At 43.2% G+C, this 15,965-nt stretch overlaps 2 protein-coding genes across 3 annotated transcripts in view; one reads left to right on the top strand and one right to left on the bottom strand.

Moving 5' to 3' along the window:
- CERS6 (ceramide synthase 6) overlaps nucleotides 1-15,965 on the bottom strand; it is a 235,840-nt gene that overhangs the window by 1,077 nt on the left and 218,798 nt on the right. Inside the window, exons 10-12 of one of the 2 annotated variants that reach the window (XR_006582638.1) lie at nucleotides 9,213-9,298; nucleotides 1,220-1,371; nucleotides 289-337 (exon numbers count right to left, since the gene is read on the bottom strand). The gene's annotated coding sequence lies outside the window, so the exon portion shown is untranslated. Of the gene's footprint in view, nucleotides 1-248; nucleotides 1,372-9,212; nucleotides 9,299-15,965 lie in introns of those variants that run through there. The other variant, XR_006582637.1, reaches the window with a different exon arrangement.
- On the top strand, nucleotides 6,406-6,717 carry LOC123378491 (histone H4-like). The gene has a single exon (XM_045032351.1). It carries the CDS (start codon nucleotides 6,406-6,408, stop codon nucleotides 6,715-6,717), a length of 312 nt encoding a protein of 103 aa, XP_044888286.1.

The following is a 15,965-nucleotide window of genomic DNA, read 5'->3' as shown; positions in this document are numbered from 1 at the left end:
TCAATTGGTTTTACATTTTTAGTCTTACTTTGAGACATTTAAAAAAGTGTCTTTCCTCTTCCTTTAATTCTGGATACTCATTATTCAGATCTCTAATTCTTGGACTCTGGTACTCTTACACTGAATGGCCACCAGTTGGTTCTGTCAAGAATTTATAACTAAGCATTGAGTCAAACCTAGACATAGCCAGGTTCTCAAAATGAAATGCTGCAGTTGTTAAAAATGCTACATTTAAAATAAGGATGTACCTGCTCCAGGAGCACAGCAGTTTCTTTCTGGTTCTTTACACCTGAAAATCGGGAGGTCTCTGTGTATGTTGTAAGCATCCACTCCAGACCTGAAAAGTATGAAAGAAACTGACAGGTGTGAAGGACTTCTTGGGTCATCTAGTCCACATTGGCTAATACTTTACCCTGTTACTGTCATATTTACCCTAAAATTTCTCATTCCTTAATCTCATCCTATTACTCCCAATTATACGCCACTGTGTTCCACTCTCAATATTTTCTCCCTCCTTCATATGTAAACTTTTCTGTTACTCATAGACTTATTATCTACCAACCCAAATAATCCTGTAGCCACGCTGTATACTCTAACTTTTGATCTTTTCTTTCAAGTCAGTCAATCTAGCCATTTGCTATTTTTGTTGTCCTTTTCTAAATGGTCTCAGATGTAGCTATGTGCTATTGTTCCCAGGACCAGCCTGGGCTCAGCTTGGTAAGTTTGGTCAGGAAGTCCAGGCAGCATTCGGTGTGTAGAATGTTCCCAATGGAAAGGGGAGATCCAGTGATCCCTGACTGCCCAAAAGGGTATTTGGTGCCATGGCAGCTGGCTGCAACTTTAGAGCAGACCTGTGGTTACTTTAATTTGTGCTGGAACCAATTCAACTCCCAGATAGCCCCAAGATTGGGTGTGCAATAGTGGCATGAAAACTTTTAAAGGGCTTTTTTTTTTGTACCTAATATAAAGATCAACGAGTGGGTCCAAAGTTAAGATTGCAGTGACATAGTCTCTTGTTGTCCTGTGTTTTTGTTTACTTTCACTTGCACAGTATTTATGTTTTGGAATAAAAAATGACACTCTCTCTGTTACACCCAAAGTGTGCCTAGAGGAGTCTCATTTACCACCTGCAATTCCCCACTCCATGAGGCACAGTGACGGGGCCCATGATTTAATACAATCCATTAAGACGTTCAGTGCAATAGCAACAGACAAGAACCTTCTTTTTCCTGTCCTGCCTTGTTTAGATCCTTCTGCAGTCGCAGCACTTTTGCTTTGATTGAAGCTTTTCATCTTGCTTTATCCATTCCATTTGTAAACTCTTCCTCCTTTACAGAAAACATTTAGATGTGCAGCTCAGATGACACCACACTGTAGAAATAAGACTCCTATTAAAACCTTCATTGGAGATGCTGGGATTGAATTTTATGAAGAGAAACAAGTGCAAGTTCAGAACAAAGAAGGAGGTCTCACTAATACTTGATGTTAGGAGACTGCCACCCACAGAAGCTTAGTTTGCTGAGGGGGTTGGCCCAGTAGATTAGGTACAAGAAAGTTGCCAGGGTTAACTGAAATGCCTTGTTTACAAACTTGCAGGTTTATGATATAACAAGATAACTAATCTGAACTGGCCAACTGTTGATGGCAATGAGTTTGCCTTGGTACTGTGCTTGCGAGAGTCTCTATAGTGATCAATTAGTTCTGGATGCCTGATTTTATTTCCTGACAATCACTTACCAGAATTTCCCCTGAAATATCTTGTGTGTGAAAACCAAGTTTTATAGCAAGGAAGCACAGCAGAACATTTTCAAGAATATCCAAAGAGGGCTAACTAAGGCCTCAATCCTTCAAGTGGGTGGGGTCAGCACAGGTTCAGAAGCCCACCTGGGAAGACTAAAATATGGATGGTTACTTACTGTAACAGTTGTTCTTTGAGATGTGATGTAGACATGTATTCCATATAGGAGTGTACGTGCCCAGTTCGCTGGAGCGGGAGAACTTTGCCTAGCAGTACCCGGAGGAGTGGTGTCCTCATCTCGTGGCCTTAGCTCCTCCCCTGGCCATATCAGGGTGGCACTGCCCCGACCCCGATCAATTCCTTCACACCAAATGTCAGAAGTAGAGACTCCGGTGCAGAGGGGGCAGAGCACATGTTGTGGAATATACGTCTGCATCACATCTCGAAGAACAAGTTACAGCACAGAACTGTATTTTCTTCTTTGAGTAGATGCAGCCATGTATTCATGTAGGTGACTCACAAGCAGTACCTGCAGGAGAAGTCTGTTTAAACAAGGACTGCAGGGCTGCTTTTCCAAAGTGTGCACCTGAGCAGGATGCAGTAGCAATGGCATAGTTGTTTGTAAACATCTGTACAGAGGAGCAAGTGGGAATGTCACTTAGAAATGCAATTGATGTCTCCTGAACAGTGGTAGACTGAGCTACTTCATATGCTGTCATGATGTGGTAAAGTTATCCATCTGGAGATCATATGGTAAGAGACTGCTTGATCCTTCATTCAGTCTGTATATGACACAAACAGAGATGAAAGGGTTTAGTCCTATCCAGGTAGAAAGCTAGACACTGCCTGACATCCAGGATTGAATGTGGTTTAGAAAAAAAACACACCAGGAGATATAAGACTTGGTTCAAGTGAAATTGAGAAACCACTTTAGGCAAAAACTTATGGCATGGCTGCAGTGACACTTTGTCTTTGGAAAACTGTGTGTCAAGAGGCTCTGGCATCATGGCCTGCAATTCACATGCTCTCCTTGCAGATGTTATTGCCATGAGGAAGGCAGTTTTCTGGCACAGAAGGGAGAGAGGAAGTTACCAGAGGTTCGAACAGAAGATCAGTAAGAGCCACTAGGACAAGGTCCCATGTTCTTTCACTGGTGGGTAGAGACAAGAATGTTGCTACCATGGCATTCAAGAACACCAGCTTCCCCTGGTTGAGCGGATAAAATGCCAAACTTGCACTCTCAATGAACTTAGTGTGAAACCAGAAGACTGAAGGTAACAGATTCTCCAAGAAGTCCTGGATACAAGCAGGCCTAGGCTGAACTCCCTGGGCCAATGACCATACCGAGAACCACTTCCACTTGGCCAAATAGGTCATGCTAGTGAAGGGTTTCCTGCTACTGAGCAGGACTTGTTGAACTGCCTCCAAACATTGTTCCTCTTCTTTTAATCATGCAGCATCCACACTGAGATGCAGGGAGCTTAGTGTCAGATGCAAAACTTGACTGTCATGCTGAGTCAGGAGGTCAGGATGAAGAGGAAGGGATGTGGGAGGTCAGATTGATAACACAAGTAGGTCAGAGAACCAGCATTGCCTCAGCCAGCCTGGGGTAATGAGAATGAGTTTGGCCTGGTCCAATTTCAGCTTGAGAATGACCTGAGGGATGATTGGAAAAGGAGGAAACCCAAACGGAAGTGCCAATTCCCAACTTAAGTGAAAAGCTTCAGTCAGGGAGCCTTGGATTGAGGCTCCCCATGGGAGCAAACCAGCCAGCATTTCTTGTTGTCTCTGGTGGCAAATAGGGCAATCATTGGGATGCCTCATCGTTAAAAAATGGACTGTACGATGCTTGGTGTCAGACCTGCACTGTCCACTGTCAGAAGGAGTCCAAGATCAGCAGGGGAAGTCAGACCAGACTGTCCAAGGGATGGTGATTCAGACAATAGACTGAGTTCAGCCACATATGAAGAGGATATAGGCACAGCTTGGCAAATTGGACTACTTGTGTGCAGGCAGATTTATGATCTAACAACTTCAAGCATACTTGAGCTGTGGTCGAGGGCTGAGACTGCAGCTCCAGACAAAGGTGGTGAATCAGTCAGTCGGCAGAAATGCTGTCTGTCAGGGCCTCCATGCACTCGACTCTTTGAGTTGGGACCAATGTCGACTTCCTGCTGTTCAGGATGAGACTCAGATGATTGAGTAAGCGTAGCACGAGAGACGACATGAGCATGAGAGAGGACTTCTCTGGACTTGCCTCTCAGTAACACATCATCCAGATATGAGAAGATATGAAGTCCCTTCTTTCTGAGGTACACTGCTACCACAATCATGCATTTGGTAAAAAACCCGAGGAGCCGAAGACAGACCAAAGGGGAGCATGGTGTACTGATAGTGCTGGTCCGCCACAACAAACTGAAGACACCTCTTGTGGCTCGGGAGAATTGCTACATGAAAATAAGTGTCCTGAAGCTCCAGAAAAGCAAACCAGTCATTGGGATTTAACGCAGGGAGGATAGTTACTAGAGCAACCATCCAGAATCTTGTGTATCTGATGTATTTGTTGAGGTTGCAAAGGTTGAGAATAAGTTTCACCCCTCCCTTGGGATTGGGAACCAGAAAATACCAGGAGCAGAATCCCTGACTCTGATGCAGCAGGAGAACTTCCTCTACAGCTCCCAAAGCTAGTAGGGACTGAACCTGCTTGAGGAGCAATATCTCGTGAGATGGATCCCTGAAGAGGGATGGGGTAAGAGAGTGGGGAGAAAAGATGGGGAGAAGCTGTATAGCATAACCTGATATAATGGTGCTTAGGATCCTATTGTCCATGGTAATTGAGTCCCAACCACTAACAATGAGCTAGCCTGTCCCTGAATAGGAGGGACAGAGCTGGAGAGGTCACAACTGGATCACTTCTCTGGACACAGAAGTTAAAATGGGCTCTTGCCAGATGCGGGGGAGGGTGGGCCAGCTGGCTGAACCCAGAACCAGAGGATCTCTGCCTCTGGGATCTATGATCCTTCGTTGGGTAATCCCGTTGCCTCACCTGTAGCATAGATAATTATTAGAGCAAGTATTGCAAAATAGCCTCAGGAGGCAATGGGTAGGGCACAATAGACAGCTGCCGACTTATGGCATCTTCTCAGCCTTATCATGGGCCAGGATCCTCAGTACTGGAGGACTCCTCTTGTTCTACCCACTAGGTATGGAAGGTCCAGAATTCCTTTGGGATTTATTGTCAAACATTTTCCAGCACCAGGAGTAGAGAAGCTCAGGGATTTAATATGTAAACAAGTATTTCAACATGCCATTATGCAGGCTATTATTTTGAGATCTGCTCGCCCTCTGTTTAGATTGCATATGCATAATAGCAATCCCAGCATAAATGAATGTTCTCATGACAGACTAAGCTTTCCAGTATATGTAGCAAACTCTTTACCTGGCAAAGTGCTAGGGAACAATGCTGAGTATGTAATAACTACTGTATCTCTCAGTGGAGAGGGTAATGTTTAACAGGCTTTAATTACATTTGAGAGTAATTAAAATGATCTGTCTACTTGTAAAAAGAGGTTGGCATAAATTTACAGCTAATTCAGTTGTGCAGAAGTGAAATCCGTAGCACATTTAATGAACACTTACTTCTGATTACCTTTTTGATCAAGCTGTAAACTAAGCTACAAGAAAAAGTCATTTTAGTAGACAGCCAGTAGTGCAGAGAGCTATAGCCCAGTGGCCTGAGCACATGCCTAGGAGCTATGAGCTCTCAAGCAGTGTCTCTGGTACCCACTGCTTTGTGACTGGAAGCAAGTCACTTAACCTCCCTGCCTCAGTTTCCCCATTTGTAAAATAGGGATAATGGTAATTACTTGTTGGGGTTCTATCATGATATGTACTTACAGTATCTGTAGTGTGACTCAGAATAGTGTCTACATTGGGGATACACCAGGGATGAAGGTGGCTCAATGTGTTTAAAGCATTCCAAAAATGAAAAGTGCTATATTTGTGCTACTCCAATGCACGCAACAAACAATACAATACAGGACAGGCACTCTAAAACAGCAGAGGGCAGAAAGCAGTTTAGACCATTTGTCATGGAAAAGGCTTTTAAAGATAAAAGTATAAAGTGTAAAGGTAGTGTCAATCAATAGGACAGGTAGCTCACATGAGATGTTTGGGCTTGCTCTGACAAAGTCCTGCCTCCCATACTCAGTTTGTAAAGTCAGGGAAGCAAGCTGGTAAAATTACTTTTCCAAAGAACAGATCTTCAAAAAAACCTCCTCTGATGTGCAACCCTAAGAACAGTCATCCGCAGTATTGCAGCAATTATCTGTCATTTCAGGTTCCAGTCGTCACCCATATTGGTCCATAATTCTTGTAATCCAGGCTGCATGGAATGGCATTGAAGCAGATATAACCCTGTCTAAGTGTTCTGCTAATGCACCATCATGAAATAGTTATGCCCCGTTGTATCCAACGTTCATGTAATTTACATGAGAAAATTGGTTTACATCCCTCAGCCATGCCTGCCGGCTCTCACCAAAATGTAATTTATCAACATGGGTTCTTGGTGCAGAACAGGGGAAACAGAATATGAAGAGAGGGAGCCTGACAAAGAGACAAGAGAGTGAAGGAAAGGGAAGGAGCCTGGACTTTAAGGTCGTGGTATCATGTCTGGTCGCGGCAAAGGTGGTAAGGGCTTGGGAAAGGGAGGCGCTAAGCGCCATCGCAAGGTGCTCTGTGATAACATTCAAGGTATTACGAAGCCAGCTATTCGTCGTTTGGCGCGGCGTGGTGGTGTGAAGCGTATTTCTGGATTGATTTACGAAGAGACCCGAGGAGTGCTGAAAGTGTTTCTAGAGAACGTCATCCGCGATGCTGTTACTTACACTGAACACGCTAAGCGGAAGACTGTGACTGCCATGGATGTGGTCTACGCTCTGAAACGCCAGGGTCGCACTCTGTACAGGTTCGGAGGCTAAGTTTCCATCCCGCGTCAAAGTTGAAACAGTCTCAAAAACACAAATGAGGAAAAGAAACCCAAATCTCTGAACAGCCCTCACCGCCCACTACTGAAATATACCAAAAATCCTGGTCCTGCATACTGAGGGTCTGACTCAGGCAGCCAGAATTTACACAGCAAGATGCAACTGATGTTGGCAGCATTATCAGGGTAATATTTTCACAAGGACAAAAATGGTCTTGTTCAATTTCTCTGTTGCTCTTCTGCATCGGCAGGCAAGTATGTCTTATTGGTGCTCTGTGGCAGTGGGATTCGCAAGAGGATCATATACATGATAAACCTGTATCTCCTGGAATAAAGTAAAAGGGACCTGAGACAATTCAAACCCCCATGTGGGGCCTGAGTCTCTCCTCATTTAGGGCCTGCTCCTGCTTCCATGGGTGTCAGTCCTATTGAACACTGGGAGATGGATCTGGCCCTTGCACTGGTATTACACCAATATAGCTCCCTTGACTTCCATGATCATACTCCTGATTTACACTGGTGGAAGTGAGCTCAGAACCAAGCTTGGAGCATGAAGTTTGCCTGGTCTTGTTCCCCATAAATGGATTGGGCTAAATTCTGCTGGCTTAACATGGATATACACTGTGTGAGGGCAGAATTTGGCCCAATGGGTGCGAGATACACTCACCTGTTCAGAAAAGCAGCTGAGATGTTTTTCAACACATTGAAAATTATGACCATTTTAGTGACTCTGGACTGCATTTGTGTTCATGACAAAACCAACACCATGCACGTTTTGTGTGACTTTGAATTTTGTTGCCATTAAGACAAATATCTTACCCTCTTTGGCGCTGCCGTGTCCCTGCACCCTACACTTGGATGGAGGCTAGTCAATCTGGCATAGTGAATAGAGTGTGTAATAATAATCATGGGAATCCAGAGCAGCATTGATTGTATGAGCAAAAAGGTGATAATGGGCTCAGCTCTGCAGTTACTCTTAGAATTCCAGTGGCTAGGGGAACAGCCTCAGGCACCGGCTCACTATTTAGAGAATGTGTTTAATTGTGCAATTGCTGTCCATTTCCTGGGTGCTGAGAAGTGCCTACCTACCTACTGATTTTTTCTCTTTTGAGGTTGGCACTTAATGTACCCACCTGTCCAAGTAAAAGAGCGAGTGAGAGAGCGCGCAGGGGTAGAGTGGCCCAGTGGATAGGGCACTAGAGTGGGACTTAAGAGGCTTTGCCTCAGTTTCCCCATCTGTAAAATGATGACAATGCTATTTCCCTCTATTGTTAGAGCACGTTGAGAATCTCTGGATGAAAAGCGCTGCAGGAGAGCTCACTAAGATACCTCCTTAAATTAAATGAAGACCAGATGAGAGCAAATTTATTTTGCCAGCTTCCGCAAACATGTCTGTAAAACGACAAGCTTTTGTGTTGCTGGCAAGAAGCAGCTCTTTCAAAGCCACTTTAGGAGGAGAAGTGTAATTAAAAAGGAAGACGCTCTTTAAAAAGAGCCCAGATTAGAAAGAGAGCTGCTGACTAGATTAATAAATGGCAGAGGTGATTAAATATTTATTTTCAAATTTAATTAAGAATTGCATTTTGCTGTTGAATTTCAGGTTGATTTTTTTCATGTAGGTAGATCACAAAACTTTGCCTAATTAAGGCAAGACAGCCCATGGCCAAGCAATTATCAGACTGTGTTAACTTTTGGAACCACTGAACCTCAGCTGCATGGAATTTCCATTTCTCTCAACTGATAGACAATTGGACAAGGCTTGTGGTTTGATTTGCCACCCAGATTCAAACTGGCCATTTTGTAGAGGTATCAAAGTCTATGTTAGATTTACTGCAGTTCCAGAAATACTAAGTTATTCCCTATCAACTTCCAAGTGTTCAGAAATGATGTACAGCCAGCATGCAAATCTGCCCTACAAAGGAAGCTGAATATGTGCTGCATTGCAGTGGTAGGTCTTGCCTGATTTGTGGTGAGATAAACTTCTTTAGATAGAAGGTTAGCTTGTTAAGTTTAGTCGCCAGGTATCATGCTATGATTTTCTTTTATCTATAATCCGTATGTTTGCATTATTCTTATTCACTATCTCTTGAATCTTATACCTTGGATAATCAACTGGTTGTTTTAATTATAAATACATCTCAGTGCTGTGCTATTGGAGAAGGAGCTGATCCTGATTTGAATCACACACGCTGTAGTGTACACTGTTCCCGTGGGGACAGCAGACATGGTATGACTGTAAGTGTTCATTGGATAAAGGGGCTGGACACTCCACGGGAATATTTCAAAGGGGCTCGAGGACTGGGGTGCACCTACTATTAATCTGCAAGGCAAAGTAAAGGCTGCCCTGAAATTGATCCTTCAAATCATGACTTGTCTCATTTAAAGAAGCTCAAACGTGTGCGTATATATGTACATACACACATTATATATACACATATATCAGAGCAGCAAACGTTGTCTCTGTAACTAATTGCTGTTGAGCCCACGTACCTTTGCTGGAGAACAAACCGGAGCTGTTTGCAGAAATTCTCTTTGTTTTTCGAAAACGCTTTTAGATCTTGGTACCCTCTGTCATACTGAAACACAACATACAATTAGGAGATGTGTGCAGAAGTATTAGCTGTGAATGACAAAGGTATTGCCTAGCACATTTGTATAGGATGCATTCTTGGGCTTAGGAAGGTTCCTTTGTATTCCAGGAATAGCTGGGGTGTACAGTAGAATTGCTGTTTTGCTGTTCACTTCTTTCTTGACCCAACTTTCAATTTTAAATGTCACTACAGAAACATCATTGTTATCCATAAATTAAAAAAAATCCAGTAGGATTGATGTTTTTGAATTTTTCTTCTAATATAGAAAATGAAAATGTATGTAAGTTCCACTGTGTGTATCTCTATGCATCAGCATGAGAATACACTATAAAATGTATTTTTGTAAAAAAAACCAGAAGTACTGAAGAAATACAGAGGGCCTGACTTGTATGTATTGACATTTGATACAATATATTAAACTAATGTCTGATCCTGCTCCCATGGAAGTCAGTGGGAATCTGACATTGGGCTTGGTTCCCTGCTGTACCCCAGTAAAGTTTTCAGTGATACTGTTAGTGGAAGTACTTCTCCCAGCAGAGAATCTGGTGTAGCAGAGCCTCACTCCACCATGCCCCCTTCCCCTTGCCTCTTCTCCACACCTGCTTCCCCTCCCTGCCTCCTTAACCCCCACTATGCCAGGCTGTGCAGCTCATGTTTGGGAGGCAGTGGTCGTGACCAGCAGAGCTGCCTTTGCCAGCTTTACATAGGTGGAGAAGAGATTCTCTTTGCATGAGGGGAATTCTCCAGGAGCAATGTCTGGCTAGTGAGAGTTCACTTTGCACTGGATAAACAGCACAACGGGAACTTGCAGAATGGAAAATCTGGCACATGACTTCCACAGAGCAGGGCAGTGTCCCGAGTGAAGTAGGGCATATACAATAATGTTCTTTACCAGCCTGGGATTTGATGTACCAGGATATATATTCTCAAGTACTCAACACCCTTCCCAGGATCATTTCTGGAGAAATGACTTCACCCTCCACTGAAATGCAGTCAGCTCTGTGAAATGCTACAGTTGTTCAACAGCTAGCAGCCACACTGCATTACAGTGTAAGACAGAAAGTGTCTTATCCAACTAAAACTACAGACAGAATGTAATTACTCACTGAAACTGAGCCAGGATACTGGGGCTAATGAAAATTGCCTTAGGAAATTTAAACCACTCAGCATTTGAAAGATGGCACCTCAGCAGTGCCCTGAACTTAGACAGGGATCCAATATTGACTCAGAAGGAAGGGTGTCGTTTACTGAATCATTAATATCACTTTCTGCAACACTCCTCCAAGTACAGACCCTGCCTGGCTTATGAGATCTGGTGCAGCCAAGGAGGTCTGGCGGCTAACTCTTACCTTCAAGTTCAGCCTTTATGAAGTTGTCTCTGTTAGAAGTTTTCATATAATTAGGTAATAACTGACTTATTCCTGATCCTCCTCATTGTGGACTTTATGAAGACAAACTCTGCCCATACAATGAACATTTTATATGTATTGCAGTGGAGAGCGGCACACAGCCTATACCATCAATATACATGTATGTATTGTAAACACAGCCTTAAAAATCAGGGATGATTTTGCTGTTTATGTAACTTCCTCCTTGTTAGTCTTTCCTTAATGTGGACCAAAAGGAGGCTCTGGTGAGTGAAATCTTATTTATGAGAAAATTTCCTTGCATTTGATCTGTACATATTTTATATAAAATGTTGTGTTTTCTTTTTCTAGTAGAAACATATACAACACTACGTAAAATGAGGCAAGTTAACATGCAGTAGGAAGTGTTCAATCTCACATCCCCATTTTTTAATCTATTATATGCACCTATTACTCTAATATCCAGCAGAGAGCAGACTTTACAACATGACTGAGTTCTCTAACGATCATCTTCCCCCTCCCCCCACGGGATTCTACAACATTGCTCAGAGAAAACATTGTCAATAAAATTAAAAGGCTGCAAAAACATGTTGGAATCAATGGCAACTCTACACACCCCCTTTTGTTATTATTTGGTACATATGTTACTTTTCGATGAAACCAATCTCCCTCATGACAGAAACACTTAATGATAGTGAGTTTCTGATGACGCAGATGCAAACATTAGGAAGCAAGACTCCATTGACATATAAAATACCCACCACAAGGTTACTCACCATACTGGAGCCTGCTATAAAAACTGGGTGTTTCCTGGGTTTCAAAGGTGGATTATATAATGCCAATGCCATATTGCCAACAAAATACAATAAAGATACCTGGGGAAGAGACTCCCTGTATTTCCTGGTAATGTAACAAGATCCAAAGCAGAAAGTGATGCAGATGGGGAAAAGTATCTACGAAGAACTGAGCTGATGTTTTTCTTAATAAATGAGGTATAAATCAAGCAGAATTGTAGTCCCCTTACTTTTCTAATTAAACTACAGAATGGGTCTCATTCACCAATGCACTATTTCAGTTTCACAGTAATGATTTTAATGGTGATACATAGGCATAAGCCTGAAGTAACAGAGTGGTAAATCAGATGCAGTGTGCTTTGCTTTCCCTCTGTCAGTTGATACTAGTTCTAGCAATCAGTAACAGCAGTCTGGTGCTCCAATTCCCAGCTCTGCCTCTTCTTCTGCAAAGCCTTCCCTTGCTCTCCTCACAGGCACAGGGCCAGTTTTACTGATAACCTCTGGCTGTCTTGTACTATTCCAACAGTGCAAAAGCAGCTGTAAACCCATCTCCACCAGCCAGTTAAGCCCGGTTTACGGCTGCTTTGCTTGAGCAGAGTGGCACAAAGCAGCCAGATCTTCTCAGTGAATCAAGGCCTGTAGGCTTTATTCCATCTTTGTTTGAAGTTTTGTGGCCCATTGATTGTATTAGTCTGAATTAGTGTGTTAAGGTCTCGCCACTCTCCATTGCCTTACCCTGTACATACTCATTTATGCCTGTGCAGAATCAGTGTACAGCCCTCTCAGAGAAGAATGCAGGTCTTCCTGAGAGGATTAAGTAACATTCTTCTAAAGTGCTTGGAGGATAAGAAGCGGTAATTGTAACTATACCATCACACTAATAAATTCAAATAATGAATTTAGCAATGGTCTTTCCATCATGTAGTTAATCGTTATAGCATTTCACTGCATCACAGAATTATAGAAACAGCAGGAAGAAGCACCTGAGTCATTTAGCCTCTGTCAGGCAGGATTTTTTCCCTATAGCTCTTTTCCCTTCCACCACATCATGTGGTGGAGTATTTCAGAGTCTAACATTGCTCGCTGTCAAGATGTTTTTTTCTGCTATTCAGCTTACGTTTTCTCCTCACGTAATTTCCTTTACTCCCAGCTACGGCTCCTTGTACCACATGAAATAATTCCACTCCATCCTGGCTGTTACAATTAGTAGTATTCACATACTAACTCAGACTCTCAGGTGTTTCTTAGTTGCAGCTTAGACAAGGTCTATATTAAGGCCCTGATCCTCTGACTTCCTGTGTGCAGACTGCTGTACTCACACGGCACCACATTGAGTAACTTGGGGCTCTGGGCAGGCCATTTGTGTGCCAAATATTGCAGGTTTGGCGCCTTAGCTTGGTGGTGGAATCTCCTTCCTTAGAGGTTTTTAAGGTCAGGCCTGAGGAAGCCCTGGCTGGGATGATTTAGTTGGGAATTGGTCCTGCTTTGAGCGGGGGGTTGGACTAGATGACCTCCTGAGGTCCCTTCCATCCCTGATATTCTATGATTCTATGATTAGTCAGTCCCACTTATCATTTTGGTCGCTGTTCTTGGAATTCCTTTTAGTTTGCCAATATCCTTCTGTTAATGAGGTACTCAGAAGTGAGAGTTGCACTACAGGAGCCATCACCCCATAGTGTACAGAGCTTCATGATGTGCCTCTTCACAGCTGCTCAAAATTTCATTGGCATATTTTTGCCACCATCTTGCATTGCAAACTCAGGCCTGATTTGTTTTTCTTATTATCCTTGAGACTCTTTCATCATTCCTGCTTTTCAATTTCTTCCTCCCACTGAATCTCTATGTGGGGTTCCTTTCTCCCAGAGTGCATTTCTCAAAGCTGATTCACAGTTTGTTATTTTGCCCACGTACCTGATCTTTCTAGGTCTCTTAAGTATTATTTCCCTTGTCTCACCTGTGATTTGCAACCCCTCCTACTTTAGCATCACCTTTGAACTTCACAAATGTGATCTCCTGTCTGTCGGAGATCATCTTCTGCTTCTCTTTCTGGGCTGACTCTAGGCATTTATGTCACCTCTCGCTTCAAACCAGCCTCAGTGTCAATAGGCTCTTTTAGCGCTAGACTGTGACTAGCAGTCAGCCAGGGAGGCAGTGTGGAGACACAATCTGCCCACAGCTCCGGGAGGTACAGGGACTATGCATGCTGTCCCATGTTTGATGATCCATGGCCCTGCCCCCCATTGCAGTGGCTTTACTCTAGGGAGCAATTCTGGTGCTTCCAAAGCAGAGACGGTACCTGGTCCTGAGCCTCAGGAAGGAGGCACACAGTGGGAGGCAGCCTGCTCATCTGTTCAACTGCCAGGCAAATTCTAGCCCTTAATATACGATGAGCTTATAGCCAAGTTTCACAGGGATCAATCTTAAGGCTCCAGGTGTTAATGGAGAATATAAATGGAAGTCAAATAATTTGATTTGCATAAAGCAAATTAACTTAAATTTGAATAAGCCTTAGAATATGAAGACTAATGGGCAACTAATTAACAATGCATTTTTTAAACAGCTGTGATCTAAGATTTTAAGTTCCAGAGGGAAGCATAATAATTGGTGAGATTTTGCATAGCTAAATTAGCCCAAATTGCATTCTAGCTTCATAATTTGTCACTTCCAGAAATATTCATGCCCTCCTGTCTTACACCATTCAAGGTTTAATGTGCTCACCTTTGAGGCTCCTTGTTAAAATGAAAAAATAGAAATGGACAATATACATTTTGTTAAAGGCCAGGGTGAGGTTATTAGTTTTGGCATGTATGAATGTGTGTATGCAAGAGGAATCCTATTTACATTACTTGTCACTAATTACACCAATTTATGTAAGACTGTAAACATTGTGGTTAAGTTTAATAAAAACTGAAGGGAAAAAGCAATGGCTTTATTACCAAAACCCATTCTGGACCTTCCCTACACACAAACACAGAAGGTCTCCTTCCTCACAGAAACCACTGATGAGTTCAACTTACCCTACCTGCAAAACTGCTAGGTTTTGGTGCTATAAATGCATTGCTTAATGGCGGCTGCACAGAAGGTGCAGGGAGGAAGCCAGAACGCTCAGCAAAGGATAAGGGTCTATGGGCAATCCTTGCCCCTACCATGGTGGGTACCTCACCAGAGCAGAAATCCCTCCATGCAGATTCCAGGGCTTCCACTTAAAGTGGCATGGCTAGCTATTGAGACAGCAGCAACTGGCTTCCCCAGCATGGCTGCACATTTTGATTCCCTCCACCTGAAGTCAAGCCATAGTGTAGTGCTACCACTGGTCTGACAAGTAGCCATGTCTATGGCTGTTTGCCACAGGGTTTTAGCCCTTGTCCGAAAGAAGCATGAATCTTCTGTTCCTCTCCCAGCAGCTGCACCAAGATCCGAGTGACAACGTTGCATCCGACGAAGTGGGTATTCACCCACGAAAGCTTATGTTCCAGTACATCTATCAGTCTATAAGGTGCCACAGGACTCTTTGCTGCTTTTACTGATCCAAACTAACACAGCCACCCCTCTGATACTTAACATTGCATTCTGTGTGCAAAGGGAATTCTGTGGGCTCAGGGGCAGTATACTGGGGAACCTCAGGTCCCCTCCACATTATCTCCAGCCATTTGCCATGCATGCTGCTGGCTTTCCACCATGCTGTGTACGTGGAGGGGGCATATAGGCCATGGCCAGTGCTAGATGTTATACACACTATATGGGACAAACTCCTGCAGAATTAAACCTCTTAATGGAATTCCTAGACAAGCAAGGACTTAAATTATACATTTAAAAAAAATTGTATGCTAGTGTACTTAAAGGCTATGTCTACACTACGAGCTGGGGTAGGGATTCACCAGGTCGCATACATGTACTTGCGCTAGTTCTCATTAAGAACGGCCATACTGGGTCAGACCAAAGGTCCATCTAGCCCAGTATCTGTCTACCGACAGTGGCCAATGCCAGGTGCCCCAGAGGGAGTAATGATCAAGTGATCTCTCTCCTGCCATCCATCTCCATCCTCTGACAAACAGAGGCTAGGGACACCATTCTTACCCATCCTGGCTAATAGCCATTCATGGACTTAACCTCCATGAATTTATCCAGTTCTCTTTTAAATGCTGTTATAGTCCTAGCCTTCACAACCTCCTCAGGTAAGGAGTTCCACAAGTTGACTGTGCGCTGCGTGAAGAAGAACTTCCTTTTATTTGTTTTAAATCTGCTGCCCATTAATTTCATTTGGTGACCCCTAGTTCTTGTATTATGGGAATAAGTAAATAACTTTTCCTTATCTACTTTCTCCACATCACTCATGATTTTATATACCTCTATCATATCCCCCCTTGGTCTCCTCTTTTCCAAGCTGAAAAGTCCTAGCCTCTTTAATCCCTCCTCATATGGGACCCATTCCAAACCCCTAATCATTTTAGTTGCCCTTCTCTGAACCTTTTCTAATGCCAGTGTATCTTT

This window comes from Mauremys mutica, chromosome 10 (assembly GCF_020497125.1).
Source record: "Mauremys mutica isolate MM-2020 ecotype Southern chromosome 10, ASM2049712v1, whole genome shotgun sequence".
Classification (NCBI taxonomy): domain Eukaryota; kingdom Metazoa; phylum Chordata; order Testudines; family Geoemydidae; genus Mauremys; species Mauremys mutica.
The sequence above is the reverse complement of the archived record's forward strand: the minus strand, read 5'-3'. Positions and strand labels throughout refer to the sequence as shown.